The sequence below is a fragment of the Dendropsophus ebraccatus genome, chromosome 7 (assembly GCF_027789765.1).
Source record: "Dendropsophus ebraccatus isolate aDenEbr1 chromosome 7, aDenEbr1.pat, whole genome shotgun sequence".
Lineage (NCBI taxonomy): Eukaryota > Metazoa > Chordata > Amphibia > Anura > Hylidae > Dendropsophus > Dendropsophus ebraccatus.
This window is the reverse complement of record NC_091460.1, coordinates 125,981,944-126,003,702: the sequence shown is the minus strand read 5'-3', so window position 1 is coordinate 126,003,702 and position 21,759 is coordinate 125,981,944. Positions and strand designations below refer to the sequence as shown.

The 21,759-nt window shown below is 43.9% G+C and overlaps 1 protein-coding gene across 3 annotated transcripts in view; it reads left to right on the top strand.

Annotated features, from left to right (window-relative positions):
- Window positions 1-21,759, top strand: part of MANBA (mannosidase beta) — a 38,889-nt gene that overhangs the window by 8,937 nt on the left and 8,193 nt on the right. For 2 of the 3 annotated variants that reach the window (XM_069978383.1, XM_069978381.1), the window contains exons 2-12: window positions 576-670; window positions 3,557-3,662; window positions 7,077-7,244; window positions 9,423-9,546; window positions 12,657-12,832; window positions 13,891-14,001; window positions 16,523-16,674; window positions 16,835-16,952; window positions 17,300-17,386; window positions 18,552-18,719; window positions 19,976-20,194. In XM_069978383.1, the coding sequence (XP_069834484.1) occupies window positions 576-670; window positions 3,557-3,662; window positions 7,077-7,244; window positions 9,423-9,546; window positions 12,657-12,832; window positions 13,891-14,001; window positions 16,523-16,674; window positions 16,835-16,952; window positions 17,300-17,386; window positions 18,552-18,719; window positions 19,976-20,194 (1,524 nt within the window). Of the gene's footprint in view, window positions 1-575; window positions 671-3,556; window positions 3,663-7,076; window positions 7,245-8,411; window positions 8,455-9,422; window positions 9,547-12,656; window positions 12,833-13,890; window positions 14,002-16,522; window positions 16,675-16,834; window positions 16,953-17,299; window positions 17,387-18,551; window positions 18,720-19,975; window positions 20,195-21,759 lie in introns of those variants that run through there. The other variant, XM_069978384.1, reaches the window with a different exon arrangement.

Genomic DNA, 21,759 nt, shown 5'->3' with positions numbered 1-21,759 from the left:
AGACCGGCCGGTTCACGGAACGGCCAGCTTCAGAAAAGATCATTCCGCCCGGCACTGTAGTACCAGCCAGATGATCTTTAGCGCCGCTGAGTTCTGATGCGGGCGCATTCGTGTCGTATTTGAAAATATTAACCACCGCCACCCGGGATGATACATTACCTGCACCACGATCCGGCCGCATCTGAGGCTCCTGGCTCCAGGAGGTCCCGCACATCCAATCAGTGCACGCCCTGCCACAGTCACTGATTGGCTGAGGGGGTTCTCATGGAGGCGGGAGCCACAGAATAAGCTGGAACGCAGACTGATAAAGTATTCCCCAGGCCGCTGCGGGTTAAAGGGGCGGCTTTTACATACTGGCAGCGGGATGAAAATTCAAACTGGCAGGGCGGGGATCACAGTGAAGTCTGTGAAATCCGCTGTGATTGCGTTATGTGTGAACCCACCCTTAAATGCACTGGCACTCATGCAGATCAGTTGCTTGAGGGGCTCACCTGGCTTTATACCTGTGCACACACTGTACTTTTTGCTGTCAAATAACTGTATTTTTTTTCCTTATGCTTTTTTGGTTTCTAAAGGACCCTTACATTGGATTCAATGATATCAATTACAAATGGATAGTACAAGATGACTGGACGTACAGCAAGACGTTTATGCTTCCTCCTGAATTAAGGTATTGGCCAGCAGTTGTGCACTGCTGCAGATGAGTAAAATAAATGATCCAAGTGTCTGTCCACCGGCTCACAGTGAGCAGCTCGATGGGGCACTAAATAGGCTGCAAGAGTAAAAAAAGACCGCATACATAAGCCAAGCATTAAAGGGAACCAATCACCCCGAAAATCAATGTAAAGACAAGGATATGTGCTGATAGATCACCCAGCACACTTCCCAAATATGCCCCTGTAACCTCTGTGCCCCCCTCAATGAGACAGTAATCTTACTTTCTTCTTGTCACGCGCTGTATGTAAATTTTTGCTAACTAGTCCGGGTGGGCGTATGTAGTCCTGGTGGGCGTATGTAGTCACGGTCCGTGGGCGTATCTACTCACGGTCCGGGGGCGTATGTAGTCGCGGTCTTCGGCTGTAATCACGCCCAGAGGGGCGTGATTCGGCGGCTTGCGGTCCAGTGACGTCATCCGGCGGCTTGCGTTCCGCGTCGCGGCCGCGCCGACGTGTTCGGGAACCCGCGCATGCGCAGTACGTCAGCGTCGTCTCCCGCCGTACTGCGCATGCGCGGGTTCCCGAACACGTCAGCGCGGCCGCGACGCGGAACGCAAGCCGCCGGATGACGTCACTGGACCGCAAGCCGCCGAATCACGCCCCTCTGGGCGTGATTACAGCCGAAGACCGCGACTACATACGCCCCCGGACCGTGAGTAGATACGCCCACGGACCGTGACTACATACGCCCACCAGGACTACATACGCCCACCCGGACTAGTTAGCAAAAATTTACATACAGCGCGTGACAAGAAGAAAGTAAGATTACTGTCTCATTGAGGGGGGCACAGAGGTTACAGGGGCATATTTGGGAAGTGTGCTGGGTGATCTATCAGCACATATCCTTGTCTTTACATCGATTTTCGGGGTGATTGGTTCCCTTTAACTATATGTATGCTGTTTTTTGTGAATATATATATATTATTATTATTATTATTATTATTTATTATTTTTTACTTTTTTTCATATTTATTTTTTACAATCTTACCTTCAAAAATGGCCTTACCTACAAAAAATAAACACAATTCTTGTCACTGCATGTGGAAACATCCAAATTATTTCCTTTTTGAATTTGATTGGAAGCTTCATCTCCTGATGCAGTGGTGCCTCATGCTACTTTCCAGGTACCCTTTAACCCGTGTATGAGCATGGGTCATTGATGCCTCAATGCCTAGGTAACATTTTTTACTTCAGCCATGGGATCATAATGTTATTGCCTGATTCTCCCCTGCCTCTGTCCCCCTGAGCTGCCAGCATCTTCAGATTCCTTACTGTAAAGACAGAAACCGGTTCTGTCATTGCAGTAAAAACATAGGAGCTTTTATTTAAAAGACAATGGATCCATTTTTAGATGGTTTCTTTTAATGTACACAAAAACACATTTTTTTGTGTATGCTTTAAAAAAAATATATATTTTATTTATTTATTTTTTTTATAATGGAAGTCGGTGGATAAACAGATCCAGACGGATGCACACAATTGCATCTGTTTTTAAACGCAGTGAAACGAACTTCAAAAGTGCAGTGTGAACCTACCCTTAAAGTTATCTTTACCTTTAACTGGATGCATTTATTCATGTATAAAAACTCGGTTCATGCTTCATTCGCTTTAACTACCGTTTTTTCCGGATTATAAGACGACTTTCTAACCCGACAAATCTGCCCAGAAGTCAGGGGTTGTATTATACGCCGCGTATGGTCGCTGCATACAGTGGAGGAGCTCAAAAACGTCATGTTACCAACACAGGCAGTGTGATGCAGAGACATTGCCTACGCTGGAGGTTCCCAAAGCTCTCCCGGCAGCCAAGTGTCTCATCAGAGAAGCTTGGAGATGCTCTGCTGCCGGGAGAGCTTCGGGGGAATGACAGAGGCATCGGAAGTCTCCAAAGCCTATGTCATTCTCCCAAAGCGGTCAGGCAGGGGTTAACATTTTCTGGTGTGTAAGACAAACCCCTAGAAATCTTAAAAGTCAGGGGTCATCTTATACGCCGGAAAAGAAGGTATTTGTAGATTTATTATTTCAATTGACTGACTTTATGGACTTGACATAAAACTAAGCTGAGACTCCATGTCTATGATGCGAAGTAGGGGGCTGCTGGAAAGTAATTTTTACAGTGTTGCAGCCAAAGGTGACACCAGAAGATAGAAAAGATAATAGCAACTCTGCTTCTCCCTCCCTTAGGAATGACATTTCCACAGTTCGCAGAGGTTACTGAGCATTCTTACAATTGTGTCCCTTGCAAAGTGGGGTCTGAAGATGTTCATATTGTCCATAAGGCCTACTGTAAAGCATATCCCTAAATGTTATATTAGCTTAGGCAAGATGGCAGCCCCCATAACAATGTACTAAAAATAAAAGAAAAAAATGCAAATGAGAATAGAAACAGATGAGTGGAAAAGGAACAAGTTCGGGTATCTGGATCTAAATATTACAAACAAATCTAGACATTCTCTTTAACCCTGCTGTTCTGTTCGGTCAAAAATGACAGAATTTGAAATTTTATATTTTTTAAAATATTCATTATGCGGTTCTGAAACTGAAGCATTCCTAATGATGAGGAGGGTGGGGAGGAAGGACAGAGAGGGTGTGCCAGCCTAATGCATATACAAATGTAAGCCCCGGCCCTTAGACACAGCGCTGCCGGATTAAAAGTTGTTTTTATGACAATAACAGCATCCCCTGCCGAACGGACCCCAGGACAGATCTTGGATTAAAAGTAGCTATCCGAAGGTACAAGAGGTTTGGGGGGGACGGATTGTGGGTACAGAGTCACTTTAAGTGTTTTTAATTGATGCGTGATTCTTGATTTTCTCTGATGTCTCAAATTTTTTTTTTTATAGACATTGGCAGAAAGTCAACTTGGTTTGTGAAGGGATTGACACCATTTCTACCATTGTTCTCAACAAAATTTCTATTGCAAAAACTCAGAATATGTTCAGTAGATATGTGAGTAGAAGAATTGCATATTTTGTTTCTTATTGCAGTAGAGGCCAGCAATGTAAAATAACTGCAGGCCTCGCATATAATGGTGACCTTTATATGAGAGGTAATCTAAAAAATTAAAAGAACCTGTGGCCAGCTCCTCAAAAATGATGATAAACTACCATTAAAGGGGTTCTCTGACCAGGAACTGTCCAGATCAGTGCCAAATCCCCATAGAAAACCTCTCCTGCTCTGGACAGCTCCTTTCATAAACAAAGGTGGCAGCAGAGAGCACTGTGTCAGACTGGATAGAATACATCACTTTGTGCAGGACGTACAGCAGCTGACAAGTACTGGAAGACTTTAGATTTTTAAATAGAAGTGATTTACAAGTTTGTATAACTTTCTGAAACCAGTTGATTTAAAGATTTCTTTTTTTTTTCTTGGAGTACCATTTTATTTAACTTATAGGGGTAGGACTGGCAAAATAAATTTAATGTAGGCAGGGGTTGTAAAACATAATAAACAAGGTGTACCTAAAGGGGTTTTCCGATTAAAACTTTATTTTCCTCATTTACAGGATAGAGGACAAGTGAGAGATCACAGGGGGTCTGACCTCCGTGCCCCCGGCGATCTCCAGATTGGCCTCCAGCTCCTTTGTTTTAAATAGAGTTGCAGGTCGGCTTGTGACCTGCAGCTCTATTTACTCTCTAAAAAATCACCGGAAAGAGTTAAGTGCTGTACTCGTCTCTCTCCAGTGTTTTCATAGAGAATGAATGCATAAATCTGTGGGTCACATGCCGACATGCAGCTCTGTTCAAAACAGAGGAGTCGGGGGCTCAGTGGTTGGACCTCTCGCAATCTCTTCCTTGTCCCTTATCCTGTGGATAGGGGACAGGTAAGTTTTAATTGAAAACCCCTTAAACATCCTAGTCCCCCAGCAGCCACTGGTCTCTCCAAACAGTGGCTTCCGCGGTGTCCCACCTTAGTCACTGATTGGCTCAGTGGGGCAGTTCCTTTGTGGTCAAAGTAACTTGGAGATGGAAGAAGTTAAAGGGGTAAAAAATTATTCACAGACTAACACACATTACAAAGTTATACAACTTTGTAATGTATGTTATGTCTGTGAATGTCCCCCTTCCCCGTGTCCCACCACCCCCACCCGTGTACCCGGAAGTGTGGTGCGCTATACTCACCTGTCACGTGCCGACATCCGTCTCCGAACTTCAGCGAGTGACGTCTTCTTCGGGCGGACGGCGAACAGCTCCGACTGTCCCGAATGCCAGCCGCCCTCCGCAGCGTCATCCGATGCTCAGCCGCGATTGGCTGAGCATAACTGTGCTCAGCCAATCGGGGCTGAGCACAGTTGTGACGCGGCTGAGGGGGGACTTGCGGCAGCGACTCGGCCGTCCATCAGAAGATGATGTTGGGCACAAGATGGCGGACGGCCCTCGACACGGATCAGGTAATGTATAATTAATTAATTATAACCACACACTTCCGGGTACACGGGCGGGGGTTGTGGGACACTGGGAACGGGCCATTCACAGACATAACATACACTACAAAGTTGTATAACTTTGTAATGTGTGTTATTCTGTGAATAATTTCTGAGCACCGCACTACCCCTTTAACAGAGGCTGGGTACCGGTGGCTACTGGGAAACCAGGATAGGTAAGTATACATTTTTTTTATGTTTTTAACACCCCCTACCTGCATTCATTTTCTTATTTTGCCTGGGCTTCTCCTTTTAGGCTATGTTCACATGCTGTACAAACAACGTCTGTTCTGCTGTGGACGGCCATTGTTTGACACTACCTACAGCCGGAATTAATGATCATGATTATTTCCGGCCGTAGGTAGCATTAAACAGCTGTTCACGATAGAACGCCTGTTGTTTGTACAGTGTGTGTGAACATAGCACATTAAGGTGCCTTGATTAATATACCTTTTGCTGTTTTTTTCTCTGCCCTACTATTTCTGAGATATATGGGTTTATAGTTTGACAATATAGCTAATATGAGGGTGTGAACTTAATAATTTTAATAATTGGAGTAAATATGGACATGATTCTATAGTCAGGGTGTGTGTATAGCTAAAAAAACGTCCTTGATGTAAAACATTCACATCCCTGACTCACGCCTGTGTCTCCTGATATTCACTCCTGTTTTTAAAATTAGGTTCAAGGCCATTTCACGATTCTCTGAATTGTCAAACTATAAACCCACATATTTCAGGAACAGAAGGATGTATCAAGAACCTGTAAAAAAAAACAACTCATAATTCAAAATTGGTCACATGTCCACTTTAAATGATTTTCTGCACGTTTTTTTTTTTTTTCCTCATTCCTCATACATGTATGATGTCAAATCCAAATTCATTTTTTGAGAATTAAAGGAACATTCCCATCTCAGCATAACTTGCAGAGATGGGAATAATCCTTTTAAGGAAATCTATCTACTGTATTTGCTGCTAAGAGCTGTAGACACCAGTGGATAGTTGTTAGGGTATAAAAGTAAATTGTACATTTCCTGAAGCAGGTGGTGGTTGGCAAAGTTACAACATCGCCTTCCTATTTCTTAGCCAAGTGTCGAGAAGGGGGAGCTGGGTTGCTCAGGTGCCTTAGCCAGACACGCCTCTTCACTCGGCTTTGTCTCCTTGAGACTTGGCTGAGAAATAAAAAAGGGATTTTATATCTTTGGCAAGCACCATCTGCTCCAGGAAAGGTACAGTTTACATTTATACCCTAACAGCTATTTAGTTGTACCTGCACCTCTTTGCAGTGAGTACAGTCGATATATTTACTTTAATGGTGCGTTCACACCTACAGGATCTGCAGCTGATTTTCTGCAGCAGATTTCATTTAAATAAATGAACACAGCATCAAATCTGCTGCAGATCCTGTTGGTGTGAACGCACCCTAAAGGGGTATTTCCACCTCTAGGGCTCCTCAAGTTAAATAGTTTTGCATGTACATTCATTTAACAAACTTGCTTCCTTCTCTCGATACACTGTTCTTTTCCTTCCATTGTTTACAGCTTATTGTCTAGGTTACCACCAACCACCTTTTAAAATTTTTTTGTCTATGGCTATAATGTAGCTGTATAGGGCTATAGTGTGTATATATACACTGTATAATATATATCAGTATGCATACTGTAGCTATTTAGGCACCAGACAGGCCATTGCTTTTAGAGCAGGGCAGTGGTCTGTAGCCTAGACAACGAACTGTCAACAATGGGAGGGAAAGAGCAGCATATAAGAAGGAGGCAGTTTTGCTAAATGACTGTATATGCAAAAATATTTAATGAAGCCCTCCAGGTTTAACTATGCTCCAGGCTATAACTTAATACTTGAGATAGGAATAATCCATATATAAAGCCAAGTATATTTCTTTACATTTTAGACTTACTTGTCATTATGTTTTTATACCTACAGACTATAGATATAACCAAAATAATCAAAGAGGAAAATTACATAGAAATCAGGCTTCGGTCCGCTGTAGACTGGGCCAAAGAAAAGAGTACAAAACATGCCTATGCCATCCCACCAGACTGCCCTCCAAAAGTACAAAATGGAGAATGTCATGTCAACTTCATAAGAAAGGTGAAACCACATTGTTGTAAAATTTAAGTCTTATGCACAGACATGAATTCTGTTTCATTGTTACTGTGGATTAGGATATTTAGTCACCAAATATTACTGTTAAATACTAAATGTTACCACACAGCCCCTCTCGTTTCAGAGAATATGGCGGCCCACAAAACCACTTTAACACCTGGCCTCAACCTGCGTTTATTTGGGTCACCTTTTTCCTGATTTATGGCATACAGTTAAAGCTTGGGTTGAGTAAGGAAGTGTGACGCAGGTTCCAGCGGCTCACTGATGCTTACTGTGTAGGAGCCCGGACTCCCATCATAATGACAGGAGTCCATGCTCTGAACACTGCACTGTTTACTGTAGAAGACTAGAATACCTGTCAAAATGATGGGTATTCTGCTCTTCGATGGGTGCTTACCACTTACTCCACCCCACTCCGGGATGTGTCTTCAGCTGTACTGCAGCCACTAGTGACCATCACATGACCACTAGAGGCTGTAGTGCAGTGAGAGATGCCAGACAGGAGGGAGTGTTAGGCTGTGTTTTCACATTGTGTTTATGTTAACGTAAAATTGGAGATCAGCTGTTCAGCATTTTGTGTGTGCTGTACCCTGTTGCATTAGCTGTAGCTGCTAGATTGTGCATTTGGATATTGCAGGCAGGACATGACCTTGCAGCATTTAGGTCCCGTCTACAGTTCACAACGACATGTACTAGCCACAGCCGATAGCGCAGCAGGGAAGAATGCCTTTCAGGCTAGGTTCACACTGCCTTTTTGCAATCTGTTTTTTTTTCATCCGTTTTTTGCAAAAAATGGATGAAAAAAAAGGATGCATCCATTTTTCCATTGGCTTCCATTGTCCGTTTTTTTTAACGGACACAAAAGTAGTGTCAGCTACGTTTGTGTCCGTAAAAAAAAAACGGATCCGTTTGATCCGTTTTTTTTACAATGGAAGTCAATGCAAAAAGGGAATAAAATGGATGCACACAAATGCATCCGTTTTTTTGCAAAAAACTGATGTAAAAAACGGATTGCAAAAACGCAGTGTGAAACTAGCCTCAGTAACTTTTTTTCTCTTTTTCTCTTTGCTTTTATATTGTCGTTGAGATATTGGTATCTTGAGGACTACGTTGGATTCAGTGGACAAATTTGATGGCCAACTTTTTTTTTTTTTTTCCCCCAGCAAAGATGGCTAAAGTGAAAAGAAAAAAAAAGGTCACTCCTGTATTGTCTTTTCAGCTTTCTATTTCTGATTAATGGCATCCATTACTAAACTGGGGCTTAGTATTAGTGTTTGAAATGGCTAACAATAGCCTCACATTATCCCCACTGAGGAGCAGAAATACCATCATAGATTGCAGCTTACTGTCTTGCTATGCTGAGCATCCCCACTTAACCCAATTTTTGCTAGGCCAGGCTAAGTGTTCTCAGCCCAGTCAGAGTCAGAATTCTGGTATCGTGACAACCCTAGTGACAAGATGCTAGAGTGATATCAATATGTATATAAAGTGTCTTCATTTTACGCGTTGTGTTTTATATTATATTAACAAGATGTAAATCTGGTTGAATTAGGTTTAGTAATAGGGTGAGGTCAGCAATTTACATTACGGTTTTACAAAGAATTTTGAGTCTGTCAGTAGAGGAGTATATCCTACGTAAAATATTTACCAGGTGTTTTATGCTACCTGAAAGAGAAACTGACACCTCCTATGCAAATAAAACCGCAGACAGGTTGATAGGGTCATACTTATCCGTACCTTTTTCCATCTGGTCACCATTTTCATAGGGGTGTGACTGTGATGATGCCTGTGCTGCTGTGTCGCCCCCTGCTTTGAGTGACAAGCAGTCCTGCTAAAAGCCCACCTTACACAGACGTGCTATCTCCAGTGGCGGCCTGCTGACTGCATGTGCACTAACCTTGCTTTAGCATTCAGGCTGTTAGGGATAGCGTATTTGCCGTGGCACTGTGACCAGATAGAAAAGGCAGAAATAACTGAACGGACAGCAAGACCAAAGGTGACAATGCTAAAGTATGTGCAGTGAGCTATGTGGACCTGCCTGCTGTGGTTTTGCATGTGCATAGGGGGTTTTGGTTTCCCTTGAAGTCATCTCATCCGTTAGATTGCATCTCGTGACTGACACTGCTCGTCTTTTGGTTCTTTCCCCGTTTTCTCCTACTATAGGCTCAGTGCTCATTTAGCTGGGATTGGGGCCCTTCATTCCCTACACAGGGCATTTGGAAAGATATCAGAATTGAAGCATATAACCTAATTCAACTAAATTATATTTCCTGCACCTCCCTGTTCGGTAAGTCTTTCTAAAGTGAAATTTTTTCTTTGTTTTGTTTTGTGAAGTGCATTGTAGAGTTGAGTATGGTGTTAAAAAAAAAAGTCATTAGTAATTTTCACGGGACTATGGCCAAAGTAAAATAGAACTGTGCAACTGTGGGTTATTTCTTACTATGGTCCTATACAATCTAAGGTATATGGCCTAAAGAGGTTGTCTGGGAGCAAAGATGGCTGAGCAGTGATTGGCTGCTATGGGCAGTTTACACAAGTTTCTATTTTTAACCTTTTTATTACATCTACTATCTCTATATAAAATGTCTCACCACTGCTTTTAGAGCAGAGAGGTGGTTGTTAACCTAGACAACAAGCTGTCAACAATGGGACGGGAAAGAGCGGCATATGAAAAGGGGCCAGGTTTGCTAAATGACTGTATGCGCAAGAAATATTTACCTTGACAAGCCGTAGAAGTTTAACTACATTGGTCAGTGGCGGATTAAATGTACCCTGGGCCCCGGGCCACCCAACCTGCCCCCGGTCAATCTGCCCAAATTATAATCCGCTACTGACCCCCCCCCCCCCCCCCACGCTGTCCCCAATAAACACTGCCTGCCTCCCCTCCCTGCTGGCCCCAATAAACATAATGTTTGGTCCCTTGCTGCTACCCCCAGTAAGCATTGTCCACCCCACCTCCACTGCCCCCAATAAACATATTGCCACCTGGTTTCCTGCAGTTGCCCCCCCTCCCCCCAGGTCACAGCAGCACAGAGGTTGTCAGGAGAGGAGGGGGCTGATCTTATAGGGGAGGTCACAGGGTCACAGCAGCACAGAGGATGTCAGGAGAAGAGGGTGCTAATCCTATAGGAGAGGTCCCAGCAGCACAGAGGATGTCAGGAGAAGAGGGTGCTAATCCTATAGGAGAGGTCCCAGCAGCACAGAGGATGTCAGGAGAGGAGGGTGCTGATCCTATAGGAGAGGTCCCAGCAGCACAGAGGATGTCAGGAGAGGAGGGGGCTGATCTTATAGGAGAGGTAGGTCCCAGCAGCACAGAGGATGTCAGGAGAGGAGGGGGCTGATCTTATAGGAGAGGTCCCAGCAGCACAGAGGATGTCAGGAGAGGAGGGGGCTGATCTTAAAGGAGAGGTCCCAGCAGCACAGAGGATGTCAGGAGAGGAGGGGGCTGATCTTATAGGAGAGGTCACAGCAGCACAGAGGATGTCAGGAGAGGGGAGTGCTGATCTATAGGAGAGGTCACAGCAGCACAGAGGATGTCAGGAAAGGAGGGTGCTGATCTATAGGGGAGGTCACAGCAGCACAGAGGATGTCAGGAGAGGAGGGCGCTGATCTTATAGGGGAGGTCACAGCAGCGCAGAGGATGTCAGGAGAGGAGGGTGCTGATCTATAGGGGAGGTCACAGCAGCACAGAGGATGTCAGCTGGCCCCCTCTTCCCCCCTTATAGATGGTCCCCCTCTTCCATCTCCCCCCCCCCTTATAGATGGTCCCCCTCATTGCTGGCCCCCTCTTCCCTCTTATAGATGGTCCCCCTCTTTGCTGACCCCCTCTTCCCTCTCCCCCTCTTATAGATGGTCCCCCTCATTGCTGCCCCACCCCCCTGCAGATAACACACAACAAAAAAACAACACAACAGTACTCGCCTGCCATCCGTTCCTCCGTCGAGCCTCTCGGTCTGTCCCCGTCTGATGGTCTGATGCGCGGCTGCCGGGGGTGTCCCGTCCTATCCCCGGCAGCGTGCGCATCAGAGAGCTCCCCGTGCGCCGGAAGTCACAGCCACAGGTGCACTGGGAGCTCTCTGATGCGCGCGCTACCGGGCATAGGACGAGACACCCCCGGCAGCCGCGCATCAGCCGGGGGACAGACTGACTCTTGTGACCGCAAGCAAAATAATGCTTGCGGTCACAAGAGAGTCACCCGCAGTAGCGGATTATAATGCGAGTGGCGTGGCATGGGCCCCCCCAGAGCCTCGGGCGACCGTCCAAACCGCCCATATTATAATCCGCCACTGATATTGGTTGAGATGAAAACACACTGTTAGGCTTATGTTCCTATAAAGGTGCAATCACACTTGAGAAAAACAGGCGGAATTCTGTGGCGGAGCTCTCACTCGGGATTCTGTCTGCCTCAGTGCGTCAATAAGATGCCTTGCGTGTCTCTGCTCAAAGAATTGACATGTAAATTCTTTGAGTGGAGAGCAGAGGGGGGCACGGCTTCCCATTGGCACATTGAGGCAGGCGAGATTCCCTGCCTTGGAATTACGTCTGTTTTACTCGGTGTGAACATACCCACACAGTACGTACTCAAGAGAGACAAAAACCGGCACCACCTTGTTCACACTATCTGGCAATAAAACTACCATTCAATCACACCACGGAACTTGGAGCTTTTGTTTTGAGACAAATGGTGGTGCTCAGCAATAAAAAAAAAATGAGTCCAGCAAAATTCTTCAGGTTAGAAAGCGTAAACATAGCAGCGGCACTCACCCTGTATTCTCTTCTGTCTTTATTGAAGTATCAAACACACAAAATTTGTGCCGGTCGGCACACAGGTTCGGCTTGTTGCACTTGTGTTTGTCCTCCCTCACCTGTGTGCCGATCGGCACGAATTTTATGTGTTTGATACTTCAGTAAAGACAGAAGAGAATACTGGGTGAGTGCCGCTGCTCTATTTACTCTTTCTGAGCTGAAGAATACCCACACAGTATACTGGGTAACCTGAAGCACAACCAGCTAGAATACAATTCAAAAGCAAAAAAACTTTTTTCTTCCCCAGCAGTTAGTGCTCTCCACTCTCTCTTATGCCTGGTTCACACAAGCATATTACATTTGCATTTTTGCATCCATACTTTGGGCGCAAGTCCTGGTCTGACTGCATTTCCGATATGCTGAGTGCTGTGCGTTCTGGCCATCAGAAAGTGAGGGCTAACAAAAAACACATTTAACACACGTAACACATTTGTGTGAAACTGGTCCTACTCTGACCATATACCTGTGTGAAGAGCCGTTGTGATATTACGAAATGTTTTTGCATTTCCGCTAAGCTGGTATAAATCTGCTCTTTTTGCATTTTGATAGTGAGTGTAATTATCTTTCTTGTTTGTCATCTCTTCTTTTTAGATGATACAGTATCCCAATGGGCAGTTGTCGTTGAGCCTGTCTTTGATTCAGTTGCCAGTAATGTTCTTCCAGGACATGTGGTCATCAGGATACCAGAAATTCAGGTTGACCAGTCCCAGGGTTTGACTGTTGTTCCTGGTCAGCAGGCATATCAAATTATTGTAAAAATGAATAAGGTAATTCAGAAAATGTTTCACTGTATTCTAGGGAAATTAATTTGATGACTTTGCCTTCTAACATTTTCATGATTAAGACTTTCATCAGAATTGTGAATTAGATTTTAGTCCCCTCTCTCCGTTGGTGTGACTAATATTGGGGAGGCAGCATTGTAACATGCTACCTAAACTAGAAAGGTCCATGTTAATATTGTGCCTTCCAAGGCTCAGATACGTTGGTACCCTGTCAAAATTGGAGGTGTGTGCTCAGACTGGCACGAACCCCATGAGCGCTTCTATGTCCCAAAAATATATAAGAGTTTTGAGTAAACTGGTATACATACACAAAATGAACGGAATGTAGTCACTAGCTGACTACTTTTGGGTCATAGAAGTGAATAGGGTCTGTGCCTGATACGTTGGCACCAGATATTGACTGGGTGCTAAGGTATCCTTGCCTTGAAAGGCACAATCGTGGTGTGAATACACCCTAAAAAAAATTATGAATTATAGTCACCACAAAATGGTGCCATTAAAAAATAAAACTCTTCTCACAGTCCTCAAGCCCTCACTGATCCCAACAACAGTCCTGTGTCTGCCTCTCTTTTCCTCGGTCCAGTGTTTGCTTCACTAGGATCAGGCCCACCACCCGTGCAACATGACAAGGAGGGGCGTGGAATACAGTATCGGACTGAGGTGGGGAGAGGGGACTCAACAACAAAGATGACCCACCTTGGTGGCACCGCTGATTAAGTATAAATAGTAGTGGTGCTCCGATGTGGACCCTTACAGCAGGTATCTGCTTTGAATAATAGGAGGGGAGACAGTTTTATTGTTTTTGTTTGGGGGGGGGGGGGTGACCTCCCTATATTACCGCCATACATACTAGTAAGACAAACTTTTTCAAGTTGTTTAAATCAAACGGGTAAAACTGATGTTACGACAGTACCTAACATTCTGCTTTTGAATATTGACTGTAATTTCTCAGCTACAATGAAGAAGTAGACCTATCTGTCTGTCTATCCATTTATCCTGCTGTGGATACAAGCATAAATTTGCTCGATCTTTTATTCTTTTAGAATACATCAATAGATTTGTGGTGGCCAAATGGTTATGGACGTCAAACAGGCTACAATATGTCTGTCACCTTTCACTTTGAAGGTGAATACATTATTGAAAAAACAACTAAGGTTTGTGGATTTTTTTTCTCATGTTGTTAAATCTCAATTTAAAAAAAATAATAAAATTATCCTGTCATTTAGTGCATAACGTTCTATGCTAAATATCACAGTAGAAGCAGAAGTTTTCCTGTTTGCAATAGAAGAACCATACAGAGGTTGTGACATATAAACACACGTGTTATGTATTAACTCTTTCATGACCCGCAGTGTTTTGGGCCTTTGTGACCAGAACAAAATTATACCCTTTGGAATGCCGCATTTGTTCTATTTATTTGTACTTTTTTGTTTAACTCTCTGATTATTTAAAATTGGAGCAAAGATTAATCGGTTTTGTGTGTGTGTGTGTGTGTGTGTGTGTGTGGGGGGGGGGGGGGGGGGGGGGTTGTTTTTTAAAAATAGGAAAAAAATGCATTCTTTTGTATGCAATATTTTAATGTTTTTAAAAACAAATCCTCTGTTTCTTCTGTGCACAGCGATGGTACGGTACATATGTGTATGTTATATAACCTATAATTTTGCTATAGTGCCAATAATAACAATAAGGTCAAATTCCCTTCCTTAGCTAGACGCAACCTCTCTGTATGGGTGATAATCACAAGGTACACACTTTTTTTTGTACTCTGTAATCTGTGTGACAGGAACATGTTATACCCCTGCAAAATGTGTTCATGTCATGCAGAACCTTTGAATTTGGTGCATTCATGATTGAACAGGTATTTAGTTTCCTTAGGGGAGGGGGACTTTATTTGTTGTTTCTATTTATAAGTTTTATTCTCCTTTTTATTTAATGTTTTTAATTTGTTTTTGTTACTATGAGAGCGCACTTTAACAGGGAGTAAATATTCTATGTGTTTCCTGCTGTCCCCCCTTTACAGAACATTGATAACAGTGATCTAATGGTAACAGCCATCTTACCAGTGATCTGTATAGTCAGACATTGATTCCGGCAGGGAAGCCCTCTTATAGTGACTGTAGTGACGTCACAGGCTTCCGTCTAGGAACTGCCCAAATACAGAAGCAAAGCTTTTAGCAGCTGGGAGCTCAGCATTTGATTTCATCTGTGTTCAGAGGGTTTTAGTGAGAAGGAGCTGATTCTTTTCAGTGTAAGGGTACAAACACACACGATATATACGCTGCGTATTTACTGCTGTGATACGCAGCAAATACGCAGCAGATACGCAGCAGATTAGATCTAAATAACTGAACACAACATTAAATCTGCACCAACAAATCTGCTGCGTATATGCTGTGTGTGTTTGTACCCTGACACTCCAATCCTGCCAACAGCAATGTGTTTAAGGCTATGTTCACACTACAGAAGTTTGGAATTAATCACGGCTGTTGTTGCTGATTTGCGACAACGGCCGTGATTAATACAAAACTTACATAGTGCTGCCCTCTATGGAATCACAACCAGAATGTATACACATAGGTGGAGATTTATCAAACTGGTGTGAAGTGAAACTGGCTCAGTTGTCCCTAGCAACCAATCAGATTCCACTTTTCATTGCTCACAGACTCTCTGGAAAATGAAAGGTGGAATCTGATTGGTTGCTAGGAACAACTGAGCCAGCTGTACTTTACACCAGTTTGATAACTCTCCCCCATAGTATACACTCCGGCTGGGATCGTTAGCAACGCTGCAAAAACTGACATGCCAGAACCTGTCAGCTGACACAATGGAGTGTGCAGCTCAGGCCGCACACTCTATTGGGTGCTGCGGGGAATTGGCATCCGAATTCATTAGTAGTGAACATAATCACTAATAATCAGTAAAGCTGTCAAATTTTAACATGTTAACCGACAGTCTGCATGCACAAAGACCAGTTCTACAGCCCATTACACCAAGTGGAATGGTCATAATGGGGTTAAGGTATAACCTTTTATTGCATGAAGTTCTATAAACAATGACTACAGTGACTTACCAGGCTTAAAGAGGATGCACCATCAGGTACATCCTCTTTAATCTGACCCAGGGATAGAACGGGGCAGTCACAGAGAAGCCGGTGCCGTGGTCCGTTTTTTGAACCGCGGCCCGGTTCCCGTGTACAGCACCGTTCTATCAACAGGTCCCGGGCCGGAACTGAAGCACAGGAGGCGGGCCGCCCCGCCCCCAGTGGGAGGAAATTCCCTCCCCTCTATGACGCGGCTTTATTAGAATCAATGGAACCGCGTCATATAGGTGCGGGGGATTCCTCCCACTGGGGGCGGGACGGCCCGCCTCCTGTGCTTCAGCTCCGACCCAAGAACCGTTAACGGCGCCGTTCTATCCCTGGGTCAGATTAAAGAGTATGTACCTGATGGTACATCCTCTTTAAAGGGAATTTCCCACCAGGAGAAGCCATATTACAAGGCTATGCCATTACTTTCTGATCACCAAGGGGCTGTGCTTTCTTGCATAGTGATACATCCAGCCACCCAGAGTGCAGGAAACTGCGACACAGCCCCATTAGTTTCTCATTGTTATCCCTCTATTTTTTTTTTCTTCCTAATCATTACTAAGGTTTCCATTCTATCTCTTTATATTCAGATTTATTTTCGTACTGTTGAACTTGTTGAGGAACCAATTGATGGCTCTCCTGGGTTGTCTTTCTACATGAAGATTAATGGAGTTCCCATTTTTCTCAAAGGATCCAACTGGATACCAGCTGACTCTTTTCAAGACAAAGTGAATTCTGAGAAGTAATGGCCATGTTTGTCACGGGTTTGGTATTAAAATGCAGTCTTTTAGTATTAGTTATAAACTTGGCCACAATCTTCTGCAGATCCTGTACGTGTGAACGCACCCTTAGAGATATATTTGTATGTTTTTACTTATTACCACCAATTCTGTATACAACAGGCTCCGCAATCTACTACAGTCAGCAGTTGATGCTAATATGAATACTCTTCGTGTGTGGGGTGGAGGAATATATGAGAGTGATGAGTTCTACAACATTTGTGATGACTTGGGAATAATGGTAATCCCCAAATTACTTGTGCTGAATATTAACATAACATGACGCTACTAGTGCCCTCAAACCTTTTGCATTTATTAGCATATTGTCCTATATCGTTATTAGAGATGACCAAACCTCGGGCATGTTGGTGTTCGTCTATACCCAAAGGCTTGACACTTGAGTTTTTTCCAATGAAAGTTATTTTAAGAACCAAATAATTCCTCATAGTTAGTTATTTGTTGTACATTTTAGTTTTTTTAAGTGTTTACGTGTTTCTTAGTATTTTAAAGCAGGCCATTATATCTGTATTAGAAGGCTTATATAGTTCGCGTTACCGTGTGCTCATAGTAATTTTGTTGCTGCCGCAGGTCTGGCAAGATTTTATGTTTGCATGTTCCCTTTATCCAACTGATGAATGGTTCCTGGATACCGTCAGAGAAGAAGTCATTCACCAGGTAGGTTGTCACAATGTAAAGCACAGTTAGAAATGTACGAAGCCCAATTATTGAAGGAGAAGTCCTGTGAAAAAAATCATCTGCAGGCAGCGGGGTATGGGAACATAAAAAAGAAAGTATAGTTACCCATCCCTGTGCCCTCGCAGCAGTCCCTGAACAATATCTGATAGCTGCCGGCCTGACAACTGCAATGTCATGTACCACTCTGGTGGATTGCCCGCTCACTCAATCAGTGACTGGGATGGGACATCGCCGCTGCAGTCACTGACTGGCTGAGTGGGCAATCCATCAGCAGGGTACATGATGTTTCCAGTAGCAGGACCCAGGGCCATGACATATGGAGAAGCCAGACAAAAAAAACAACTTCTGTGGCTGTCAGAGAGCGGTGGGATTGGGGACACTGGGACGGGTAAGTATGCTTTCTATTTTCACTCACCCCCTGCTGCGGATTTTACATTTTCACTGGACTTCCTCTTTGAATATTAATGTTTTTGACAGCAAATAAATTGCTCTGAATTGAGATAAAACATTAAAGGGGTACTCCAGCGTGGGGGCACTTTTGCGCTGGGACCGGGGACGAGGTGGCCGAGGAAAAAGACGTCCACTCACCTCCCTGGTTCCAGCGGCGGGTCCCGCATCGCGACGCTCCGGTTCCTGGCCGCGTCCGGGTGTCTGACGCGGGCCCGAGGTATGACGTCTCAGGTCCGCTCAGCCAGTCAGCGAAGGAGGCGGGATCCCGCCGGCTGAGCGGACCTGAGACGCCACGTCTCGGGCCTGTGTCCGACACCCAGACGCGGCCGGGGACCGGGCACCGGAGCGCTGCGAAGCGGGACCCGCCGATGGAACCGGGGAGGTGAGTGGACGTCTTTTCCCTCGGCCACCTCGTCCCCAGTCCCAGCGCAAAAGTGCCCCCACGCTGGAGTACCCCTTTAATACAACATAGCAAGTAACAAGGGGGAAACATGTCATGGCAGTAAAAAGCTCCTGTACACTTCTTTATACCAATCTCATCTGTAATATCTAGTTTCCTAGTGTAATCTTTTTGGAGGTAATATAAAGTATAGAAAACACTAACAGTGATAATATTTCTATCTATCTATGATATATCTAAAATTCTAATGTTTCATGCCATAAAATTGGTTATTTTTTTTTGTGTTCTTTACAGATTAGAAGACTTAAATCTCACCCCTGTATTATTGTTTGGAGTGGCAATAATGAGAACGAGGCTGCCATTGCCAGTGACTGGTTTTCAATACCAAGCTACATGAAGGAGATTTATGCAAAGGATTATTTAACCCTTTACATAAAAACTATCCGAGAGCTTGTCCTTGCGGTAAGCGATTGGCTTATATTTAAAGCGAATCTACCATCAGGTAGATCGCTTTCAGTCTTCTACATGAATAGACCGACACCAGTGCCGCAGGCTTCTTTTTGAACTGCAGCCCGATTCCGGTGCACGGCGCAGGTCTATTCCCTGGCACCGGCCCAGCATGAAGCATTGGGGACGAGCCCGCAGTGTGACGAAACCCCTCCCCTCTGTGACACGGCTCCATTCATTTTAATGGAGCTGTGTCACAGAGGGAAGATCGTCACGTGTGCTTCATGCCGGGCTAGTGCCCGGGAATAGACTGGTGGCGTGCATTGGAACCGGGCCATGGTTAAAAAAAAAGGCCTGTGGCACTGGTGTCGGTCTGATGGTAAATTGGCTTTAATTGATTAGGTTTATGGAGGGTCTGTGTGGCTTTTCTTCTGACATGTATATTTGCATTTCTTTTGAAATAATTCTAGAATACTCTTTTCTTAGAACTCTGTATTGTATCGTTTTTATAAATGTGTGAATAAATTGACAACTAAACGTTACCATTCCCCTTTTTAGCACGGCCTATCCAAAAATAGCATGACCCTGTCAACACTGACGTTCAGTGAAAACCTATTTTCTGCCTGGTGTATCTATGTAAAATTTACCATTATTAACTAGTGCAGTTTTCACACTGTTCAGCACACCATGTAACACTCCATGAAGTGTGCTACAGACCTGAAGTAATAGGAAATAATTACATGAAACTCTTAGAGGTTTTCCCACCATGTATACCCTAATTATTGTGTATGGTGGGGGGGGGGGGTACCAAAATAAGGTAGTATAGGGATTGGACTTCAATGCCACTCCTGTAGACAGTGAATGGGGTAGTGGTCAAGTATGCGCTCTATCACTCCATTCATATGGGAGCTTTGGTAGTTGTGTTCTCAAGGTGGTGGTGGTGGGGTGTTCAGACATTTATCCACTATCTATAAGTGTTCTTTGTGGCAAAATTCAATTAACACCTTGGCTCTTTGCAACAGGCATCCTGTTGGCACCTATAAGTGCTATCTGTTAATGGTCAAAATACAGAAACCTAGGAGGCAATGAGGATGCTGTGACGAGTAAAACAGAATTTGTGTTGTTAAAGGAACTGCTTGTATTGTGGAATTGCCGTCTCGGACTCTATTACTATGGATTGACGTGGACCTTAGACAGGAACCATATTTGATTAGAGTGGACCTAACTCCAGTGCTGTTTGTGTTGTACTATTATATCCTCTCTCTATTCAGATGGATGTGACTCGTCCTTTCATTGCTTCGAGCCCTACCAATGGAAAAGAGACTGAAGAAGAGAACTGGCTTTCCAAAGATCCATATGACAATCACTATGGTGATGTTCATTACTACAACTATATGACAGATTGTTGGAATTGGACATCGTATCCCAAACCTCGCTTAGCTTCGGAATATGGCTTTCAATCTTGGCCGTCATTTAGTACATTACATAAGGTATAACATGCATCATATATCATTAATTTCAGGAAAAAAATAACTGTGTTTGAAAGCTGGGAATTGTTACAAGATTGTACGCTATTTATTTTATCCCATGGACAATGTAAGAAATGTAAAAAATGTATAAAAAAATCAAAAGGATGAGGGTAGTGCCGTGGATATCACCTATCTGGACTTCAGCAAAGCCTTTCATACAGTTCCCCATAAAGAACTGATAGAAAAGGTAGTGAGAATTGGACTCAATCCCGGGATAGTTTAGTGGATTTGTGGTTGGTGAAGGATAGATATCAGAGGGTCGTGGTTAATAGTGTATATTCTAAACAGAGACTGGTTACAAGTAGTGATGAGTGAATACTGTTCGATCGAATAGATATTCGATCGAATAGTAAGGTATTCGATAGTATCGAGTAGTACACCGAATATTCGATAAGCGTTCAAATCCCCTTTCCCTGAGGTGTCATTGTGGACTTGGTGAACACCTCCAAGTGGTCGAATAGAAGTTTTTCAATAATCGAATACTTGTTCCCATAGACTTTAATGGGATCGAATATTCAATCGAATAGTCTAATATCACTATTCGCTCATCACTAGTTACAAGTGGCGACCACAAGGTTCTGTTCTGGGTCCTGTTCTTTTTAATATATTTGTAAATGACATAGGAGAAGGTTTGGTAGGTAAGGTTTGTCTGTTTGCTGATGACACACAATTGTGCAATATTTTTGATATTCCTGGTGGTGTCGGTAATATGGAAAATTATTTGGATTTACTAGATAACATAATGGAATTGCAGTTCAATGTTTCTAAATGTAAAATATTGTACATAGGAAGAAGGAATCCTCTATCCGAGTATAATATCGGCATTTCTGTGTTGACAAAGACTTTGGGAGAGAGGGATTTAGGGGTAGTGATTTTTGACAGCCTTTAAATGAGTCATCAGTGCAACCAGGTGGTGGGAAAAGAAAATCGTATGTTGGGCTATATAGCTAGAGGTATAACCAGTAGGAAGAGGGGGATTATGATTCCGCCGTATAGAACACTAGTGAGATCACATCTGGAATACTCTGGAGACCTACAATAGGCTTTAAAAATGGTGGTGGGTATGAAGCATAAAACCAGGAAATCAGACTTAAAGGGATTGGCCATTTTATAGTAAAATTGATCGGTTTACACTATAAGTAAATGTACTAACTCCACTTACTGACAGCAGCTCCCTGTGTACCTCATAGAGCTTAAATCAGATTGCCTCCTCCAGGCTGTGCTGTCCTGCTCTGTGGTGATTCTGTCCATAAGATGGCAGAGCATGGAGGAGCATGTGACCATGCCCCTCCCCCAGTGTTCTCCATAGGCATATACAGGCTCAGTGGTGGACATTGGGGGGCAGGGCATGGTTAACATGCTCCTCCATGCTCAGCCATCTTATGGACAGACTCACTACAGAGCAGGACAGCACAGCCTGGAGGAGGGAAGTCTGGTTTTAGCTCTATGAGGTACACAGAGAGCAGCTGTCAGTAAGTGCAGGGGGTACAGTTACTAATACTGTACACTGAACAATTTTACTATAA